General features: G+C 41.0%; 1 protein-coding gene across 2 annotated transcripts in view; it reads left to right on the top strand.

The window, feature by feature from the left end:
- PDE8B (phosphodiesterase 8B) overlaps positions 1-23,548 on the top strand; it is a 371,501-nt gene that overhangs the window by 24,823 nt on the left and 323,130 nt on the right. For both annotated transcript variants that reach the window (XM_074384536.1, XM_074384534.1), the window contains exon 2: positions 783-982. In XM_074384536.1, coding sequence (XP_074240637.1) covers positions 894-982 — 89 coding nt within the window. In that variant the 5' untranslated portion in view covers positions 783-893. The remainder of the gene's footprint in view (positions 1-782; positions 983-23,548) is intronic.

The following is a 23,548-nucleotide window of genomic DNA, read 5'->3' as shown; positions in this document are numbered from 1 at the left end:
GGAGGGGAGAGGTATTTAGCAGGAGGAATGCGGGTAGGAGTCTTTTGCGTGCTGGCAGGAAACCTGGGTCCACCAGTTCCAGAGACCCTTGTTTACCATAAACCAGAGGGTGAGGCTGGTGATGATCTGGAAGGTGTTCGTTCAGAAGCCAGCAGCTAAAAGGGGTGGACAGAGCCAGAGGCAGGCGGTAAGAAAAGCACGAAGAGCAATGCAGCCATAAAAATCACATACTGCCTTGTGCTGCTATCGAAATGTGCATCCGTTCATTTGTACGTTCATTATTTCTTCAAGTAACAGTTATTGAATGCCTGTGTATTCACATTGTTGAACGTAAATTCAGTGCACCTTTGGAGGTGGTAGTTCTTTTTGTTTTTTGTTTTTGTTTTTGTGTTTTTGGTGTGGTGGTTGTTTTTCTGAGATGGAGTCTCACTCTGTTGCCCAAGCTGGAGTCCAGTGGCGCAATCTTGGCTCGCTGAAAACTCTGCCTCTTGGGTTCAAGGAATTCTTCTGCCTCAGCCTCCCTAGTAGTGGGGATTACCTGGCTAATTTTGTGTGTGTGTGTGTGTGTGTGTGTGTGTGTGTGTGTGTGTGTGTTGTTAGTAGAGATGAGCTTTCATTATGTTGGCCAGGCTGGTCTCAAACTCCTGACCTCAATTGATCTGCCTGCCTTGGCCTCCCAAAGTGCTGGTATTACAGGCATGAACCACCATGCCTGACCTAAGGTGGTAGTTCCGTATCTAAGTCTAGAAGCATCTAACTTTTAAGTTTTGTTGTTGTTGCAGGAAAACATAGATCCTGATGCCGGACATGAGCACAGGACGGGCTGAAGGAGAAAGTGGAAGGAAGGCGGCTTCTCTCTCAGCCTCATCCTCCTGGACCTGTATGCTAGAGTCATGAGGTGCTTTATAGCACTCTACGTGAGGAGGGAAAGATGGTGCCCAACATATGGAGGCCACGCTAGGTCTCGTGTGAAACCCATGAGGTATGAAGGAGTAATTTTTCTTTCTAAGCCATTTCTCTGCTTATTTGTCAGATCAGTGCCCTTTGTGTTTGAACTTGGTGTGAATGACCATCTTAGTGATTCTTACTGCAAAGACAATAAGGAGTTAAATGACATAATTTTTTTTTTTTTTTTTATGGTAAAGGATATAGAAATGTATCTGCATGTGATCAGTGTAGAATACTCCCAGCCAGAGGTGCGGTTTTCTGGTTCCCTCCTACATACATTATGTAACAGAAGCACACATATTACCTGATAAGGGGTGAAATTTCACCAGAGTAGGGAAGCATCCTGTTTTCCCTTTTCACAGGGATGGGGATAAGGTCAGGGGTAGGGTTATACCTTCTTTGCTCTCCCAGCTGCTTCTATATATCTTAGCCTGGATATGCTTAAAGTTAAGCCAAGACAAAGAGTCATATGCAGGTAATTTATTTCGAAAATGATACTAGGGATGAGGAGTGAGGAATGAGAGAGTAAAGCAGGGGTGGCCGAAAAGCCACCACAAGCAGGCACTGTCAATAGAGGAATGGCCAGCAGGCACAGGAAAGGTCTCAGTGTTACTAGTCATCAGAATTGAAATGATAGCATGGGGAGAAATAACAGATATAGCTGAGGGGAAGGAAGGCAGCAAATCACACTGCCAGGTGTGTACCTATGCAACAATCTTGCATGTTCTTCACATGTACCCCAAAACCTAAAATGCAATTAAAAAAAAAAAGAAAAAGAAAAAGAAAAAAGAAAACCACAACAAGATACCTACTAGGTGCCCATCAGAATAACTACGTTAAAAAGACTGCAGCAACAAATGTTGGCAGGGGTGTGGAACAATCAGAGCTCTCATAAATTGTTGGCAGAGGTGTAAACTGGTACAACTGCTTTGGAAACGTCTGGAGCTTTCTTAAAAAAATAAACACACACCTTCTATGACCCAACAATTTCATTCCTAGATATTTGCCCAAGGGAAATGAAAATATCTGTATATAGACAGACTTGTATAAGAATGTTCACAGCAGTATTATGCATTATAGTCAGAAACTGCAAACAGTCCAGGCCTGGTGGCTCACACCTGTAATCCTAGCACTTTGAGAACCTCAGGTAGGAGGATCACTTGTGGCTAGGAGTTTGATACCAGCCTGGGGGAACATAGCAAGACATTGTCTTCACAAAAAATGAAAACATGGCTGGGCGCGGTGGCTCAAGCCTGTAATCCCAGCACTTTGGGAGGCCGAGGCGGGTGGATCATGAGGTCGAGAGATCAAGACCATCCTGGTCAACATGGTGAAACCCCGTCTCTACTAAAAATACAAAAAAATTAGCTGGGCATGGTGGCGTGTGCCTGTAATCCCAGCTACTCAGGAGGCTGAGGCAGGAGAATTGCCTGAACCCAGGAGGCGGAGGTTGCGGTGAGCCGAGATCGCGCCATTGCACTCCAGCCTGGGTAACAAGAGCGAAACTCCATCTCAAAAAAAAAAAAAAAAAAAAAAAGAAAACATTAGCTAGACGTAGTGGCACACATCTGTAGTCCTAGCTACTCAGGAGGCTAAAGTGGGAGGATCACTTGAGCCCAGGAGTTCAAGGCTGCATTGAGCTATGATCTCACCATTGCAACCCAGCCTGGGTGATAGAGTAAGACCTTATCTCTAAAAAAATAAAAATAAAAATAAAAACAAAACATGGGCTGGAAACAGCCCACTAACAGAAGAATGGATAAACAAACTGTGGTATGTTCATGCAATGGAATATTGCCCAGTTATAAAAAGGAATAGAGTATTGATAGAATAATATGGATAAATATTAAAGCATTGCTGGGTGAAAGAAGCCTTACTCAAAAGAATATGGTATTTTCCTATTTAAAGTTCTAGAATAGGCAGAACTAATCTACAATGAAGAAAAATCAAAATAGTGATCTGTGCAGATGTGGGCGTAGAAGTAGGAGTTGACAGAGAACAGGCATGAGGGAATGTTGTTCTACATCTTCGGAGGAGTTTGGGTTACACACGTCAATGTACTTTTCAAACTTATTGAATGATACACTTACAATTGTTCATTTCATTGAATATAAATTTTGCCTTAAAAGAAAAACATCATAAATGAATAGTGAAGTTAAGCTAATGATATGCATGCTGAAATGTTAAGGGCGAATTATGCTGTTATCTAAAAAGTACTTTGAAATGCATTGAAAATAGATCAGTAGATGGATAGAACAATAGATAAATGGATATACATGTGGTAAAAGAAATAGAGTAAGATATTAGTTGTATAATCTAGATAGGGATATATGGGTTTTGACTGTAGAATTCTTTCAACTTCTCTGTGTGGTTGAACATTTTTATGGTAAAGTGAGGTAAAAAGGAAAATACATGATCTCATTGGCTGCAACTGAGCAACTGTTGTTCAAGCCTATCAGGACCTTTGAGTTTTCTGAAATCCACCTCAGAACCTAACACCTGGGTGGCGGAAGGCAAAACATTGACCTGTTGGCTTCTTTCTCATTGTGCCAGTGCTTAAAGCCCTCTTGCAGGTGCCCTGCACCTTAGAGAATTCCCAGGTAGGGAGCTAGGGGTACCTGGGATTCATGGGCTGACATGGGATGCTTCAGATTGCACCTGTGTGTAGCTGGTCAAAGCCTAGGCAGAACCAAGAGTCAAACAAGAACATGTAAAATGCTCCAGAAGTATTGTGTTAGGTACCCATCACTACATAACAGATTAGCCTCCAAACTTAATGGCTTACAACAAACAAACAGCTATTCTCCACAGTTTCTGTGGGGAGTCACTTAGATGGGTGATTCTAGCTCAGGGTCTGCCATGACATTATATTCAATATTTCAAGCCAGGGCTGCATTTATCTAAAAACTTGATTGGGGCTGAAAGATCCATCTTCAAGGTGGTGTACTACATGGTCCTTGGCAGGAGGCTCCAGTGTCCCTGCCACATGGGCCTCACAATAGGGCTGCTGAGTGTCCTTATAACATGGCATGTGGCATCCCCCAGAGTGAGTGATTATGGGGGGAGAAAAAAGTCACAGTGTCTTTTGTGACCTAGTCTTGGAAATCGCACACTGTCACTTCTACCACCTTTTATTCCTTAGAAGTGAATCAGTAGGCACATTCCACACTCAAGGAGAAGGGAATTAGGCTTCATTTTGTGAAGGAAGGAACATCAAAGAATTTCAGGACATGTTTTGAAACCACAACAGATTTCCATTAAGTTTCACCCTTGCACTTGTTAGGACTTTTGTGCTGTACATTAAGTCCAGTCTGCCCAGAGTCTTCTTCCAGGTAGTGGCTAGCTCCAAATCCTACAAGGACTAAATACAGGAGGGTTAATAGAACAAGTTACATTCCCTGCTGATGCAATAGGTTCCCAGTCCATATATAGCACTTGTCATCTCCGCTTTCTACCATTTGCTCTAGATTTCCTTTAACTTCGGCCATTCTTTGGCTGATATAGGTTGCTTTCCTAATGGCTGACTCAAAACTTTATCTCTGAGGGGTCTGAGCCTTTAGTTGACCTTGTAAAGTCATGATCACTGTGATTAACCATCCACCATCACCAGTCATGGAATCACCAACAATTGTCCCTGTGAATCTTCTACTTCCAGACACAGTCCTTCCTGCACACATTATGTAACAGCAGCCTTGGCTCTTTGTGGTAATAAGAGTCGAATACTCTTTTCAGCATAGGAACACCTCCTTTTTCTTGCTGGTCTACTGCCACGAGGAACCTAAAGTTCAAAAGCAATAATCATACCTTAAGGTGAATGGGAAGCTCTGTCATTTCTGCTAGTGCACATTTGCCTACCTGAAAGGAGGACAATTAATTCAGCAGAACCTAAGCTCATTTGATGGGAAGTGCACAACATTTTTAAGTGGATCATGAGAAGTGATGGTGAGGAGGGCAATCCTGCTTCTGCCTCATGCTTCCTGGACCAATGTTGCTAGACACTGGGGACATAGCACCGTGTATCAGCTACTGTTTTAGCACATGTGTACAGTATTCTGGAGGACAATGTCATTAGCAACAGGTTGCTGTACCTGAACCTGAGCTGACGCTAAAAATCCTTTTCAAGAACTTCTGCTTTTAATCATGAAGGAGTAAGTCAGCCTGCAATTACATTTTGAATGTAAGCAACTAGAAAACTAAACAAAATGGAATAAATTATTTTCAGATATTAGGTAAGAGTCCAGTGAGATTGTGATCCCCCCTGAAAAGGAAAACGTAAGGGGCAAAATACACGCTGGCATAGGCTTTCTGCACGTAGGTAACTCCAAGATTGTGATTCAGGGAGAGGAAATGATACAGTGTGGTCATTCCCACTGAGTTAAACAGAGATTGTAGTTCAAGAAGACCAAGGTAGCTATGACTTATAAGGCACAGCACCTAAGTCCGTTTCTGTTGTTGCAACTGAATACCTGAGACTATGTAGTTTATAATGAAAAGAAATCTATTTCTCACAGTTCTGAAGGCTGGAAGTCCAAAGTTGAGGGGTGTATCTGGTGAGGACCTTCCTATTGCTGGGGACTCTGTAGAGTCCTGAGGTGGTGTAGGGCACAGAGACGGAGCTGAACATGTTACCTTTGTTTCTTTCTCCTCTTATGAAGCCACTCATCCCTCACACTCATGACCTCATCTCATTCTAATGACCTCCCAAAAGTGCCATCTCTCAAATACTGTAGGATGATTTCCCACCCTCTTAATATTGTTACAGTGGGGATTAAGTTTCAACATGAGTTTAGAGGAGACAAACATTCAAACCATAGCATTACTTGAGAGGAGAGTTCTCAAGAAATCTCTGGCTGGGCATGGTGGCTCACACCTGTATTCCCAGCACTTTGGGAGGCTGAGGTGGGTGGATTGCTTGAGCCCAGGAGTTTAAGAACAGCCTGGGTAACATGGTGAAAATCCATCTCTAGACAAAACACAAAATACTAGCCAAGTGTGGTGATGCACACCTGTAGTCCCAGCTACTGGGGAGGCTGAGATGGGAGGATCTGCTGAGCTCAGGAGGTTGAGGCTGTAGTGAGTTGAGATTGCACTACTGTACTCCAGCTTGGGCTACAGAGTGAGACACTGTCTCAAAAAAAACATAACTAAATAAAAAAGAAAGAAAGGAATATGTGTCTCATATAAAAAGATGAAAGAATGTGAAAGTTATGAGAAATAAAAGATTTATAAAGGACTGAACTCAAGCTTTTAGTGATAAAAATACAACATCAAAAATTGAAAATACACTGGAGGGATATTATAGCAGATTAGACACAGCAGAAGAAAAGAACCATGAACATAATGACACAGGAAAAGAGGCTACCCGAAGTGAAGCACAGACAGAAAAGATGGAGAAAAGGCACATCAGTGAGCTGGGGAACAATCTCATATGTGCTTTTGAAGTATCAGAAGGAAAGGAAAAAGAGAAGGGAGAAAAATGTTTGAAGAATTAATAGTAAATTTCTAAATTCCTCACACCTGTTAGGATTTTTGTTTTGTTTCATTTTGCTTTTGAGACAGGATCTTGTTCTGTCACCCAGTCTGGAATGCAATGGGTGACAAACTCCTGGGCTTCAGTGATTCTTCCACCTCAGCCTCTGGAATAGCTGGGACTACAGGCATGTGCCACCACACCAGCTAATTTTTTTTATTTTTAATTTTTTCTTGTAGAAACACAGTCTTTCTATGTTGTCCAGGATGGTCTCAAACTCCTGGCCTCAAGTGATTCTCCTGCCTTGGCCTCCCAAAATGCTGGGACCACAAGGGTGAGCTACCACACTCAGATGTTTTTTTTTTTTAAAAAGGAAAATAACAGTTCTTGGCAAGAATGTAGAGAAACTGGAACCCTTGTGGGAATATAAAATTGTGCAGCTGCAGTGGAAGACAGTTTGGTGGTTCTTCAAAAAGAGAATTACCATATGATTTAGCAATTCCACTCCTAAGTATATGCCCCAAAGAATTAAAGAATTAAAAGCAGTGACTCAAATAGATACTTGTACACCAATGTCCGTGGAAGTGTTATTTGCCAAAACCAAAAGGTATAAACAACTCAAATGTCAAAACAGATGAATGGATGTATACACATACAATGGAATATTATTCATCTTTTTAAAGGAAATAAATTCAGATAGCTCCTATATCATCCTTTCACGGATGAACCTTGAAGACATTATGCTAAGTAAGCTAAGCACAAAAGGAAAAACATTGTATGATTCCCTTAATACAAAGTACCTAGAACACGCAAATTCATAGAGACAGACAGGAAAATAGAGGTTGCCAGGATCTGGGGGAATAGCAGATCGGGAAGTTACCGTGTAATGGGAACAGAGTTTCAGTTTGGGGGGATAAAATCCTGGAGGTGGATGGGGGGAAAGGTTACATGGCAGTGTGAATACACCTAGTGCCACTGAGCTGTACACTTAAAATGGTGAATTTTATGTCCTGTATATTTTACCACAATAAAATTAAATCCCTTAAAAGTTAGTTACTACTGTTCAAGAATAAATTGTGCCTTATTTGCTAATATACATCATTTGAGGAGGATGGCAAAAATGGAAGAGCTTCATGGAATTCAGTTTTGTAAAGTGGCATCTATGTGTGGTTTGTACAAACTTTTTTTTTTTTGAGACAAGGTCTTGCTCTGTCACCCAGGCTGGAGCGCAGTGACACAATCACAGCTCACTGCAGCCTTAATCTCCCAGGCTCAGTTGATTCTCCTACCTCAACCTCCTGAGTAGCTGGGACTACAGTTGTGTGCCACCACACCTGGCTTTTTTTGCAGACAGGGTCTCTCCATGTGACCTTAGTGGTATTGAACTCCTGAGCTTGAGCAATCCTACCGGCCTCAGCCTCCAGAAATGTTGGGATTATAGGCGTGAGCCACAGCACTCAGCCCTACAAACTTTTAAAAACATAAATGCTTGTAGGAATTTGATTACATTTGCCTCTGTGAATTCCTGATGAAAACTTTCTGAGATCTGTCATAAATAATCAAAAGAAAAAATACATCTTTTTAAAATATTTTCACATCTCTGAGCTTTCTGACTTCTTCCTTGGTGCTATGCTAGGCAAGTTCCCACCTCTGGACTTTATTATAGGCCACTATTTTGTCCAAGCCTCAAGAAATCATTCTTGCAGTGTACTGCTGCAGGTATCCTTGCCAGGACATTGAGTTTCTAACAAGCAAGGGTGTTCCCAGGTCAGTAAATTCACTGCTATCCAGCTTTCTATTTCACTCACCCACCTGGTCCAACATCCTCAAGACTTCCTTTTACAAGCTTATCTGGGTTCCTGCCTGTATGCATCACCCAGGTGAATGGTCTGGCTCTGTGTTCCCACCCAAATCTCATCTCAAATTGTAATCCCCATGTGTTGAGGATGGGGCCTGTAATCCCCACGTGATTGGATCATGGGGGAGGTTTCTCCCATGCTGTTCTCGTGATAGTGAATGAGTTCTCACGAGATCTGATGGTTTTATAAGCACCTGGCATTTCCCCTGCTTGTACGTCTCACTCCTGCCACACTGTGAAGAAGGTTTTTGCTTCCTCTTTGCCTTCTGCCATGATTGCAAGTTTCCTGAGGCCTCTCCAGCCATGCAGAACTGTGAGTCAATTAAACCTCTTTTCTTTATAAATTACCCAGGCTCAGCTATTTATTTATAGTAGTGTAAGAACAGTCTAATTTACCAGGTCCTTACGTTCCTTTTAAACTGTTTCCTACTGTGGTAGGGAAACATTTCCCCACCTGCTTGAGCCAAAACCTGACTCCAGTTATCATGAACTCTGTCACCTGATGGCTTAATCTTCAAGACAGTATTCCCTGTTTAAAAGATCAAGTTCTTTTAAGCATTGCACTATTCACAGCAGGCTTGAGTTGATAGTTGGCTAACGTGACCCTGTCATGTTCTTATTTCAAGACTTTCAAAGCAGTTAACAAAAGCCAATGAATTCCCCATTCCTTTACAATTATCACTGCCTCCATATTGTTCGAGTACCATGGCTACCACTTGACCCAGAGCCTCCCCTTTCCACCTGTACCTCATCCCAGTCCACCACAGGTGAGAGCCTTAATTGTATTGCCACTGGATCTGCACTTACCATTTAAGCTGTGATGGGGATGATGAGAAAAATGTTCTTCTCTTACAGTGACCATCCTGGCTACCTGCAAAGTATGCTTAGAATTCTAGATTCCTTTGGAGTCTTGGTAAAGATCTCCCAAGGGCTGGCTGTTAGGGACACGGGGGTTCTTAATCCTGTTCACCTACAACATCCCATCCAAAGGGAACCTCCAAAGTAGTAATTTCCTACCTTTATGGGTTTTGCATGCATGACTGCCAAGTAGCTTTCCACAGACATCACAGACTTGAGTGTCAGACAAGCCTTGGAGCAAAAGCTACAGGTCCAGTGTCTGGACTGAGGCAAGGTCAGGTTATGCCTACGTGGAACGGCTTGCCTACACCAGTGACTGGGGTAAGTGGCCAGGCCAAAGGCATGGGAAATGGTGCTCAAAAGTTCTGGTACCCTGGAGACCCTGCTGGAGCCAAGTGTCAGCACACAAAACATTGTCAGCTCATTCTGGAGCATTTACTTTAGCCCAGGTATGAATAAATAAATTGGAAGTCAATTCGTAGATGCATTGGACCAGAACTAAGTCAAAGTCTATTTACCGAATCAACATCCTGGCTACCCTTTTATCTGTGTGGTTGTACAAGGTTTGGTTTAAGTCTGAGGACCATGATCATCAATCTGTTTCTCAGTGGACTAAACAAGAAACCAAGCTAAGGATTCCCAAACTTATTAACATTTTTCTCTTTACCCAGATGTTAGCCTAATGGCAATTTCATTCATTAACCTAGCTTTGAATATAGTTTTCAGTATCTAAATTCTTTCTGGATAGTTTATTTCTCTATTCAGTTATTAGGTCTGTAATCTTTCATATGATTTACTGTGTCCACATAAAAAATTTCAACATTTTCCCAACTAGCTTATTAATGAAAATACCTTCTAGTTAAAAAAAAAAAAAAATCTTCAGGCCAGGTGTGATGGCTCACGCCTATAATCCTAGCACTTTGGGAGGCTGAGGTGGGTGGATCACCTGAGGTCAGGAGTTCAAGACCAGCCTGGCCATCATGGTGAAACCCCATCTTTAAAAAAAAAAAAAAATCTTCAGTGTGGGGGAAAAGGAGGACAGATGCGATTATTAGACTGTCATCATGGGTTTCTACTTGTTTTAAAAAGTTATAGCTACTTGAGGATTTTAAAAAAAGATTTTATTATGAAAAATTTTAAACATTCACAAGGTAGAAAGAATAAAATAATAAATCCGTGTGTACCCATCAGCCAGCCCTTGGGAGATCTTTACCAAGAAGACTCCAAAGGAATCTAGAATTCTAAGCATACTTTGCAGGTAGCCAGGATGGTCACTGTAAGAGAAGAACCTTTTTTTCTCATCATTCCCATCACAGTTCGAATGAGTGATCTCATTTCTGCCTTGGAAATGGATTACTTCCCCTCTGGTGGGTTTATCTGCTCAGGTTTCCTTAAACCAGAGGGACTCTGGGCCGGGGCCAGGCATGAGGCAGGGTTTGGCTGTGCCCACCGGAGGGAGCAGTGTCCTGTTTTTTAGTAATTTGCTGTAGCTTGGCACTGATATTTGTCAGAGTTTTATTTAGCTCTGTTCTTCTCCTTCTGTTGGAATATCGTTCATTTTTCTTGGACTGTGGGATACGGTCCATGACCTTCACACTAGCTCTGGCGTTACAGTCTGTAGTGTTTCACAGTGAATGAATTGGCATAACGTCCCACCCTACCTCTGCGCTGTGTGACTCTTGCATTTCCATCAGTCTAGGCTGCTCACTGTTTTCCATCTTAGTTCTGGGAAACCAGAAAAAAATTGGTTTGAAATTGGATTTTTAAAATATGTTTTTCTAATGAAACTCCTAGATGGTCTTGATCTCCTCCCATCGCGCTTCTATTTTCACACAGAGAGGCAGTTGTTTTTCATAGTCCAGAGCATAGAAAAAAATGTGGACTGCACTCTGTGCTGATCAGAACCTATAGATACCTCTGGGTTTTATTTTGGGCACTGCATTTGAAAGGATATGATGATGGGCAAACTGGAGTGGGGTTGAGGTGAAGGAGGGGAACTAGCAGATGGGTCTGAGCAGTATCTGATGAACAATTAACCATGTAGAAAAGAAGACCCAGGGGAAGCAGAGTAGCTATCTGCAAAAGTTGTGTTGAAATATAGCTATGACTGGTGTGGGGTAGTTAGAGAAAGCAAATTTCAGCTTATTATAAGGTTAGATTAGAAACGTCCAATAGTTGAACTAGATTGACTCATGAAGAAGTGAGTTCTGCTTCCTAGGAGTCAGATAAATGTCAGATAGCATCTCTCAGGAATATACTTCTGGGGGAGTTCCCCCATAATAGAAAACACAACTAGAGCCCTTATTTTGTTCTAAGTACTCTTCTAAGCACCTTTCCTTTATTATTTAACCCTCACAACAACCTTATGAGATAGGCACTTCAGATCCACAGCTTTTATCTGAACACCTTAGAACCAAAGTCCTTAATTTTCTGGATTTTAGAAAGGTATATGGCACATACACCTTATGGTAGAAAACACCCCCATGGGGCTGTTCTCCATAATCAAATCCATTAATATTTATACAGTGAGACGTGAATTTTTGCATTAAATGAAATAAATACTTTTACATGAGTTGGGTTAGATTTTGTTTCCAAATGAGTTCAGATCATCTCTTCCCACCAAAAAATTTTGAAATAATTTTAGGTTTTTGCATTCTGAATTGTAGAAGAGAGATTATGGAAACATACTTCTATTCCCAGCTTACTCATGAAGAAACTGAGGTAGAGAGATTAAATAGCTTGCTCAAAGCCACACGGCTTCCACGCAGGCAGAACCTGGGTTTGAGCCCTGCTCTTAAGCACTATGTGGACTGCCTCTCCTTGTGCCCTGCCTCCTCTCTTTGAGGGATTGGGCTTAGTTACCTGAAATGTTCCTAACCTTGAGCCTTCGATTCCCTGACCTCTGACTTCAGCTAGCCTCACACTGGTTCCAGAAAGATACTCAGAGCTGTTCTCAGATACTGGACTGGAACAAATGAGAGACCTCTGGAGAAAGGAGACCTCTTCCTATCCCAACAGGACTGTGTTTCACAGGAGGCATGTTAGGGTCATTGTTCTCCAGTGGCTAGGCAGAGGCAGACAAAGAGAACATTGCATGTCATTATAATTTGTCTTCAATGACCTTTCTTTTTGTGTCATTCACCACCACCTGTTCCTTAAAACACCACCACATGAATCCCAAGCCCAGTGGCTCAGGCTTGCCCTCTTTCCATCTGTGTTTCAGGATGGATTTTCCCAGGAATAGGATTAATGAATCTTAACTTTTCTTCTACCATCTAGAGATAGATTATAAGGTAGATGGATTATAACCCAAGAAAATGGGTTTGGACATTCAAATACTTGAGTTTAAATTCAGATGTGCAAACTTGGGCAAAGCTATTTAACCTCATTCATTAACTTGTCAAATAGGATAATTCATCATTATCCAAGATGAATTCAAGGTTTGAGGAGCCGGACATTTTCATTATTTGGTGGAGCCTTCTTTAAACAAAAGAATAAAAATTTGTGAATATGAATTGGGTACAAAATTGTATGTTTATTTAGAAACAATTCTCATGTCCACATAAGGGGAAATATAATGCATTAGGCATTGAAGTGATCTGAACAAAAGGCTTTTTTTGGTATAATCTACAAAATTATATGACCATATAAATTTATTGATAGGGCCCCTTTCCAGAGTTAGAAAGGGGTCCATTCAGCAAACTGTCCTGCAACTTAGAATTCATTAACAGCAAGGTAAATTTGCTTCTGTATCAAACTCACAGAGTTGTGAGAATTAAGTAACAATATTAAATATATACAAATGTATTTTGTAATCATCAAACACTGTGCATAATTATTTTGATGCCTAGAACTAAGCAAAAATATTTATGCCTAGAACTAAGCAAAAATATTTATTCAATAAATGATAAAATAGATTAAATTTTCTCTCAATAAAGTAATATTCAAGCTAATTGTATTGCATTTCTCTAGGCCTTAAAAAATTTATCTGAGTAATTTATGTACATATTTTTACAAAATAACCCAATATTGATAAAAGATTTGCAACAAAATGTAACAACTCCATGTCCCACCCCTCATATTTTCTAATTCCACTTCTTAGACTCAATGCATTTCCTCCGAATTGCTAACTAATAAGTGCTATATTGCTTTTTCCTGATTTATCAACCTTGAATATTGTCTGGAGGCTTCCTATTATGGTATTATTCACTTTCTTCTTCCTGTTCTCTCAATATAGTTATAGGACAGTTCTTCTTATAATATGAAATATTGTTTATGGCTGAATGAAACAGGACTATGATTTTACTTCCTTCCACATACGTCTAAATAACTGTGTTGTTTTTCATTTGCTTAGTTTTCCATTGTACCTATACTTGAGTTTTCCCACTGTCTGCAATAGCATTTTATGTATCTTTCCACACAGTCAAATTCCCTGTGTGGAAATGAGTACTGCAGAGAGCCATGGAGCCCTCCATCCCTCTGCTCCAGACTGGTCTTGTTGCTTTCTGTGCAACAATACAGAACTTCATGTGCTATCATGCTGGAAATTTCCATCATCTCTCTCCTAAATTGGACTTCCTATGTTTTCTATCTTCCTCTGTTTTGGTTGCATTTTTTGGTGTCGTTCTTATTCTCCAGTAGCTTCTAAGGAAAGGTCTATGAGAGGTATGTTAACTGAGACTCTACATGTGCATGTCTCAAAATATCTTTATTCTAGCCTTTTAATGACTGCTAGTTTAGATGGATATAGAATTCTAGGTTTAAAACAATTCCACTCAGAATTTGGAAAGCATTCCATTGTCTTCTAGCTTATGATATTGCTCTAGAGAAGTTCTGCGATTCTCATTCACAATCCTTTGTATCTGATGAATTTTCCTCTTTGGAGGTGACCTATGATTCCAAAAGAAGAGATTATTGACCTTCATCAGCAGGAAGAGGGGGAATTATAGGTCACCTCCAAAGGGGAAAGTTCTACCATTCTCATTCACAATCCTTTGTATCTGATTACTTTTCCTCTTTGGAAGTGACCTGTGAACCCATAGTAACATGTGGTAGGTTAGATTATTATTCAAAATACTCACTCTTCTCCCTTCCCCCTGGCTTACTTTGGCTAGTGGGATATTAGCCAGTATGTTGCAAGCAAGGGCTTGAAAAACACTTGTGTGGTTGGGCTTATTCTCTTAGACTTATGCCACCAGAAGCACAGAGCAGGCTGATGACTAGCTCACTGGTTCTAGGAGGAGGATGAGTAACACATGGAGCAAAGCCAAACCCTCCTAGCCAAGCCCAGCCTGAATCAGCAGAGCTGCACAGTGGAGCCCAGCTTGGATCTGCCAGCACTCAGCTGATTCATAGATCAATGATAATAAACGACTGTTATTTTAAGCCACTGAATTTTTGGATGTTTGTCATATAACATTTTGTGGCGATAGCTTTTGGTATCAGAAATTAGTATCTGATTGATATTAGAAACTGGTATTTGTAATGGCATATAGGCACAAGAAAACGAAAAGTAAGTGGCGTTGGTCTGGAGGCTGGCCGATGGGCACAAGAAAACTGTTCTAGGAGGCTGGAAAGAAAATGGTAATCTGTGTTTTGCAGGGATGAGACATTTTCTAAAACTGTCACCTTTTGGTAACTTGGAAGTTAGCGTATGTACCTAAAAATATTTGGATTTGTGCTGAGAAGTCTTCAGGCACAGTGATAAAAGTGTGAGCTAGTTGTATTTAGCTGCATATCATAGGTACTAGAGATGAGTTCAGAAAAGAATCAGCCAGGTTTCAAGGAACATGTAGGTGGAATACAGAGAGCCCAAGAATTCTGGGACTTGCTGAGTTGGAAGATAAGCTTTTGCATCTCCAGTGTAGTTGGCAAGTCAATGACATTGGGCCTTCTATCTTGGAGGGTTCCACGGTTCATCATCACAGGGTTAGATACCTGCCCTGGCTTTAGATTTGCCTTTCCTGGCCACAGAGTTCCAGCAAGCTCTACTACCTGGTGCTGATCTGTAGTCATGGAAGCACACACAGCGTAATATCAACCAGGGAATCAGTTCATAGCAAAAGAGGCTTGGAAATAGGACAATGAGCGTGGGATCCACTGGTCATATCAAATACTACATCGTTTAGATGGAGCCAGCCTCATAAAGCATTGGAATGGTTACTAAAGGGACGGCTGAAGCTCCAGTTGGAGACAGTGCTCTGAAAGGATAGGAAACCACCCTGCAGGATGCACTGTGTACATTAAACTGGGGTTCTCCATATGGTGCTGTGTCCTCAATAGAAAGAATATGTGGGTCTGAGAACCAAGGAGTGAAAGCAGGAGTGGACCCATTTATCATTCCAGTGACCTCCTGGGGAACTTTGTGCTTCTTGTCTCTACAACTCTGGGCTCTATGAAATTAGAGGTCTTGGTCCTCAAATGAGGTATATCTTGGCAGGAGACATAGCAGGTGTCCCATTAGACTATACTATGGCTGCCACCAGGACATTTGGGACTCTTTTTATGCAGAGACCAGTAGGTGAAAAGAAGAGATCATTGCCCTTCATCAGCAGGAAGAGGTGAGGCTGCCTGTACACAATGGGCCAGGGAGGAAAATGTGTATGGATCCCAGGCGATCCCTGTGGTCAAGGTTTTCTACAGTCTTGCCCAAAGTGTGACTAACCATGGGCAACAAATTCCTCCTGACGAGGGAGTGATTATCAACAGCGAAGACCTTCTGGAATAAAGGTTTGGGTCACACTGCCAGGTGAGCCACCAAGAGCTGTAAATTGAGGGGAATTTAGACTGGATGGCTCAGGTAGGAGAGGATGACGGTGGTTGCGAACTTAAGCCAAATGGTGGCACTAGGGGCTATAGTTCCTGTCATTCACGTCTCTCTTCTGAGTGTCTCCTCAACAAGAGGATCCACAGAAGCCATGGGGAACTGGATCTGTGGAGGACGAGAAACGGCCTTTGGCAGTCCTGGAGGTATACGGCTTAGATGCTCCTTTAAGATAGTCAGCCATGGAAAGCATAGCTGAATGATAGCTGTACAGAGAGGCCACGCTTCCGTTTGACGGCTCCCAGCTGATCACTGAATAAGATGAGGATAATAGAGCCAGGCTGTGCCTACCTGATGTGAGCCTCCTCTAGCGAACAGCCCTTGCCTTAGACACTCACTCTCCTCTGTTCTGGTTGAACACGGCGTCAGTTTCTCAGAACTGTGCCGTGACCTGAAGCTTTTCCTAGACGGGACTTTCTTTCCTCTCTTCTTTCCCAGGTAGCAGATCTCCGTTTTGGTCTGAAGGTTCTCCCTACCTTCTCCTGCTCTCCATTCCTTTTTCCTTCACAGACATTTCTCCCAATAAATCTCTTAGCCATCTAATCTCATCTTGACATAAATGCCACGGCATTTCTAATTGAAATAATAATATGACTTAGTATGGTTTGAATTCATTGTACAGGACACTAAGGAAACCCTTTCAGTTGAGGAACTCAAGACTTTCAGCCAGAGGAATTTTTTTTTTTTTTTTTTTTTTTTTTAAATAAAGACAGGATTTTGCTGTGTTGAACAGGCTTGTCTTGAACTCCTGGCCTGCAGCAATTCCTCACCCCCACCTCAGCATCTTAAAGTTCTGGGATAACAGGCATGAGCATTGGCAAACTTGAGGCGCCTGACCTCGAATTTCTCTTTCTGGAACCTCATTAGTTGGATGTTGACCCCAAGGATCAAACTTCTAATTTTCTTACCTTTTCTCCTCTCTTGCCCATATCTGTCTTTTAGTTCTATTTTTAAAAGAGTTTCTCAACTTTATCATTCAACTTTTCAAGCAACTTTTAAAACTTCAGCTTTCTTATTCTTAATTTCCAAGATCTCTTTCTTGGTACTTGTTTTCTATATTACTATTTTTCCTTTCATGAATGCAATGAATGTACTTTCTGTTCTTATCTAAGGATGTTATTTCTAGTTTTGTCTTTGAAGTGTTTATTTATTCCCCACCTTATCTCTACTTCCTCTAAGTAGCCTTTCCTGTTTTGTTTTTTGTTTTTTCTTGGTTTGACTTTTGTATCTGTCTTTTATGCAAGGAAACTTTTTCAAATGTCTACTGATTCTTCAGTATCTGTTCTTATTTCAGAGTGAAGCACTAGCCAGCTAAGTGAAAAATCTGTGGGCTTGGAAGGCTTTTAAAACCATTTATCTAAACGTCTAGTAATACAAGTCCAAGACATTTATGAGGAAAAGGAGACTAGTACTGTCCTTGGAAATTTGGAGTCTAGGGGTGAGCTCTCCTCACCCGCCTCTTGTCCTAAAATCTGTCACCCACCTTGGTTCTACTGCAGTGTGTCTAGCAGTAAGCTGGCTTTGTCAATGGGAGGAACTCAGATGTCAATATCTGTTGGAATTCTCTCTGGAGAATTGATATCTGGAGAGAATAGTCTTCCAGGCTCCCTCCTGAAGGGTATATGCCTAGCTGCTGTCATTTTTGCAGCTGAGATGAGAAGAACATTTGCACTGTTCAATATTTTTATTCTGGATTTGAACCCCCATCATATACTAGAAACCTTCTGGTTCAGTTTTTCTCCCAAAATATTTGTAAGGAAGGGTTTTCATCACTTTGTTTGGGCTATGGGTGAGGAATAAGTTCTTATTAAATAGATTTTGAACAGATCCCCCTATTTTCATCAGTTGCCTCACCCCAGCTAGTGCTCAAAGCCTGGGCTTTTGAGAGCTGGTACAGAGCAAAATCGGGTTGCTTCTTGGTAATTTCATTCTTTGCAGGTTCTTACATTTCACCTTTCTCTATTCTGCTAAGGCCAGAGTCCTCTGGTTGCTTTCTGTCATCATGTATTGCGGGGTGCGCTTCTGTTTTTCATTTCTTTGCTAACAGGGGAAAGGAGAGAGAATGTCTTTTCTCCATCATCTTAAGCTAAAAGTCTTCCAGGTTCTTTTCTTTTCTTTTCTTTTTTTTTTTTGAGACGGAGTTTCACTCTTGTTACCCAGGCTGGAGTGCAATGGTACAATCTCGGCTCACCACAACCTCTGCCTCCTGGGTTCAGGCAATTCTCCTCCCTCAGCCTCCTGAGTAGCTAGGATTACAGGCACGTGCCACCATGCCCAGCTAATGTTTTGTATTTTTAGTAGAGATGGGGTTTCACCATGTTGACCAGGATAGTCTCGATCTCTTGACCTTGTGATCCACCCACCTCGGCCTCCCAAAGTGCTGGGATTACAAGCTTGAGCCACCGCGCCCGGCCGTTCCAGGTTATTTTCAAGTTAAAAGAGTGCATGCCTAATTCCTAGCTAGCTTGTGCAGAACACCTCAGGAGGGCCTGGCCTAGCAGGGCTGGGAGGACCCACAGGGGTAAACTTATGCAGCTGGATTGAAAGAGAAGAGCAGAAAGCATGATTGAGCTGGGAAAGAGCTCTTTCCCATAGAAGAAGGAACAGATTTGAGATGCTCTGGCCAAGGCAGAGTCAAGGTGGAAGCATTGTATTTGAACTCCTGTCCAAGCTGTTGTAGTGGCCATGTCAGATCTGCCTTGATGCCATCTGGTTCTGAGTGTCTTCATGCAAAGTAAGAAGCACCAGCAGTCAAATTCCAGAGTCAGCAAGTGGCCCTCTGTGTACACCACAGCAAAAGGCTCCCTATGGAAACGTTGAAGTCACATGTTTGCTCTAGCTAAGAGCTCCACTTTGCCCTCATATTTTGTGTATCTTGTCTAATTTGAGCATTTTTCACCTAAAGGGTTAAAATAGGGTGTGGTTTATGTGGGGTAAAATGGCTAGAGATTGATCATCATTAAAGCCAAGGAGAGACTTTTTTCATTAAAGAGGAGACTTCAGAGTCTGAAAAAGGCAAGGAGGATGCCAAATCTACAGACTAGCAAAGCACAGGCATGCTGCCCACCCAGAAGCACTGGCAATAAGTGTGGTTGCCCAGGTAGCCGGAAAGACCCCTTCTACTAGGTTGGTGCAAAAGTAATTGTGGTTTTTGTCATTACTTTTAATTTGCACCAACCTAATACTTCCCTACTCCCCTTGGACTTCCCATGATGACAGTGACACAATTTTTAAAACTATTTATCTGAACATTAGTAATGCAAGTCCAAGGGCATTTATGAGAACAAGGAGACGACTGAATATTTGAAGTAGGCTCATGCTTGGAAATCTGGAGTCTGGGCGTGGCCTCTCTTCAGCCCCTTGTCATCCTGAAGCCATGTGAATGGTTTCCTGTCCCCACACTTCCCTACACCTTCCCTCTGGCCCTGCTTTTAGGTCCTAAATGGATTAAATCTTTGGGACAGGTGACACTTTTCCCTATTGCCCCTCAGGGTGTTTTTTTTTTTTTTTTTTTTTGGCTGTTTTTATCTTTGTTTCACCCCCCATAGCTTGTATATTTCAAATAGAACAATTATGTGAGGATGACGGGCCTGGAAGCCCTTTTCAGAGCTGAGTATTTCCAGAATAGAAGTAAGCAGGCTTCTTTCATTCCAAAGGCTACTGTGATTTTTAGCAGGATTTCCTTTTTTCCTATCAGTTTGTTTATCAAAGACTAGCAGTGGAGTTTATTTAGGAAAAACAAATGATTTTTTAGGTTCCACTACTTGGCTAAGAGGAATTCATGTTTTAGGAAGTCCCAGATGGGAAAACTCTGTTGTTTCCTTCTTTTAAATGATCTGTATTTTCAATTTTTTCTACCTGCTTTTGTTTCCCATAGTACAGACTCACCTTTCCTACTTTGCCTATCCAATGATCTAAAACGCTGTGTAAAGATACAGATAAGTCTTGTTGATTCTTTTAAACATTAGCTATAATCCAAAAGAGAAAAAAGTCTTAGGACTACAGTCCTAACAGCACAAATTTCAACACTGACCAAAGCAATTTCTTTTCTTTTCTTTTCTTTTTGAGACTGAGTCTTGCTCTGTCGCCCAGGCTGGAGTGCAGTGGGGTGATCTCGGTTTACTGCAACTTCTGCCTCTTGGGTTCAAGTGATTCTCCTGCCTCAGCCTCCCAAGTAGTTCGGACTACAGGAGCACGCCACCACTCCTGGCTAATTTTTTGTATTTTTAGTAGAGACAGGGTTTCCTCGTGTTAGCCAGGATGGTCTTGATCCCCTGACCTTGTGATCTGCCTGCCTCAGCCTCCCAAAGTGCCGGGATTACAGGTCTGAGCTACTGCGCTGAGCAGCAATTTCTGTTTTAATTTAGAGTCTTTGAGCTAAATTTGCAGGGCGAAGTGGTCATAGGTGAAACTAACTATTCATGACTGCAAGCTTGCAACAATGGCAAAGAAATGTCAAGCCATTAATTAAAATGACTCCGTTGCCCCTCCTGGAATCCAGTCATTCCCAGTTAGTCAATATCTGTCACAATCTGTGTAAAAAGGCAGAACACGCTACACCTCAGCACATTAAATTAGAGCACAAAGGCTATCGGTTACTGCCAGTACCTTGTCTGTGGCATGAGAGTTGCCAAATAAAACAGAGCAGTCTCTGCAGGGAGCCCTCTTGGGCTGGGGCTCCTTCTCTTCCCGTTTATTTCTTGGTAGGCCAGCGTGAGCCAGGCCACGGCCGGCTGACTGCATCTGCCAGATAACCACAAATGTGTGAGTAAACCCATTCTCAAGATCAAGAGAGCCTCTCAGCTGAACCAGGCCGAAGCTGCTCACCCACTGAACTGCCAGTTAAATAAATTGTGGTTGTTTTAATCCGCTAAATGCTGGGATGTTCTGTTACACAGTAGTAGATATCAATACAGTGTGCTTGTCAATCTTGGAATTCCTGTCTTGTGAAATCTGAGAAAATTCTCAGTCATTATCACTTCAAGTATTACTTCTTTCCCATTTTCTATTTACTCATTCCCAAACTCCTAGTGGATGTCTTTTCTGTCATTTCTGTTTCTGCCTTTTGTGATCTTAAACTTTCATTCCTTTTTTTCCCATTTTTACTTCTGTGTTATATTTTGAGTCATTTCCTTAGTTCCAGTTTGCTTATTTTCTATTCAGCCATTAAATATTTTTATTTAGTTTTGAGTTTCAGTGGTTGTAAGTTTCATTTATAAAAAAAACTTTGATTATTTTCAAAATCTGCGTTTTGTTTTTACATGTTTTTCTGTTTTTTCCATTTGTATCTTCTGTTCCTTTGCCCTTGTAAATTGTTTAAAATGTACTCATTTTATAATCATCTATGGATTGATCTATTTCTCTACTTCTTGGGACATTACTTTTTCTGTTAACTTCATGATCTGAGCCTCAAGATGGTTTCCTCCTATGGTTTGTAATTTTTATTATGAGCTTACTTTCAGCAGGGATTTCTCTCGGTAAAGATTTGTATGCCTTGGGTTATGTGATTTCACTTCACTGTGCTCTTAGGTTTGCTTCTGATGGAGTCCTACAGATATCACCAACTCTCAGTCAGCTCTAATGCTTCTTGGTATTTCTGCTCACAGTGAAAATTCAGAGCTTATGTTAATGTATGACACGGGCTTGACTTCAAGTTTTTGTGTATGATCTTCTTTTTCGTTTCTTTTTTACCTGTAGCATGAGGACACCGGAGCTTTTTCCCCCTGATTTGTTTTTGCCAACACTGCAGCCCTCAGGAACTCAGATTTTGCAGAGTGCTCAATCCAGTTGCCTTCCTTGCTCACACCAGAGACAACATTTTATTGGCCTGCAAGGGTGTTAGAATCATGTATGTGTACAAATATGTATCTACACATACATGTGCATATATGTATATGTATATAAGCAATTCATAAGCAAAAAAACCTAATTGACATTTATTAATAGCTTATGAATTGCTTATATACATATACATAAAGTATATATATATGCACATGTATGTGTAGATACGTATTTGTACACATATTCATGTATATATATACCTTTTCTCCATGTTTCTCTGTAATAGTAACTGAAGGGGGAATTCTTCTATATAATCTTAGTCCATTATGTTGCTGGAAGTTCTGTCCTCAACACTTTTGAGATGTGAATTTTACCTTTCAATGTTATAAAATTATAACAAAGCTATACATTTTGGGAATTGGCATATGTTTGTTTTTAGAAAAACTGTTAGAAATACAGTAGCAATGGGATGGATGCTTTAACATATACTTTAACATATACATATACTTTGAATCTTTACCAAATCAAGAAAGTAAAAATTAAGCACAAAAGAGGGATCTAATACTATAAACAAGGTAGATTTAATACATATTTATCAAACATAGTAACCTAGAAGCAATAAATGTACATTTTCTGATGCTCGTTTAAAATTAACAATCCTCAAGAAGGCTTTAAACAGCAACAGATAGAGTTGAGTTGCTTTGGCCTATTGCTAAAGGCCTCTACGCCACTGCTTTGTGGGAGGTCATCTGCTTTGAATCTCAAGTGTATCCAAGTCAGATTTAAACTCTGTGGGCCACTGGAGTTGTTCTCTGAATCATCTCCAACTCTGCAGGATACATAATAGATCCACTTTTTGTTCTGGGACTTAGAGACAGGGTCTTACTTAACTTTGGCTATTTTTGTGCAGTCCATGGATCCTTGAAGCAGAACGTTCTACTTTGCCAATATCTGACTCACAGAAGACCTATCTGTATAGCTACCTGGTGGCTACTACCCAGTGACTCCTACCGCCAATACCATGAGATTGGTTTTGAAAACCTTAGCTTATTGCAATATTACTTATAATTATGAAACATTAGAAACAACTGAAATGTCTATGAAAGAGAACTGATAAATAAAATGTAACATATTCGCATTCTATTTTGATATCAATTATATTATTCTATTAGGATATGAATTGTTATAATGGCCATTAGAAGGAATGGATTGTTCCCATTATATAATGTAATATATCCATGTATAAAGTATCTAAATAATACCAACACATTATGTAAAGAATAGAGATTAATGGAATAAAATGTACATATCATTTATATACATTTAAAAAACACATAGAAGTAATACACCTTATTGTTTAAGACTATATATGTATATATGTGAAATTATTCCCAGTGGACTGATTTGGATATACACTAAATTCATGCTATTTGCTTCTGTAGATTGCAGTAAAGAACTGAAACTGTGGTTGGGGATGTCACTTTTATCTGTCTTACTTAGTTCATCTTATATAAACAGCCCTTGAGGCAAATATGAGAAGCTATTGGCTGGGCGCGGTGGCTCAAGCCTGTAATCCCAGCACTTTAGGAGGCCGAGACGGGTGGATCACGAGGTCAACAGATCGAGACCATCCTGGTCAATGTGGTGAAACCCCGTCTCTACTAAAAATCCAAAAAAATTAGCTGGGTATGGTGGCGCGTGCCTGTAATCCCAGCTACTCAGGAGGCTGAGGCAGGAGAATTGCTTGAACCCAGGAGGCAGAGGTTGCGGTGAGCCGAGATCGCGTCATTGCACTCCAGCCTGGGTAACA

This window comes from Saimiri boliviensis, chromosome 1 (assembly GCF_048565385.1).
Source record: "Saimiri boliviensis isolate mSaiBol1 chromosome 1, mSaiBol1.pri, whole genome shotgun sequence".
Classification (NCBI taxonomy): domain Eukaryota; kingdom Metazoa; phylum Chordata; class Mammalia; order Primates; family Cebidae; genus Saimiri; species Saimiri boliviensis.
This window is presented reverse-complemented; position numbering and strand designations above follow the sequence as displayed.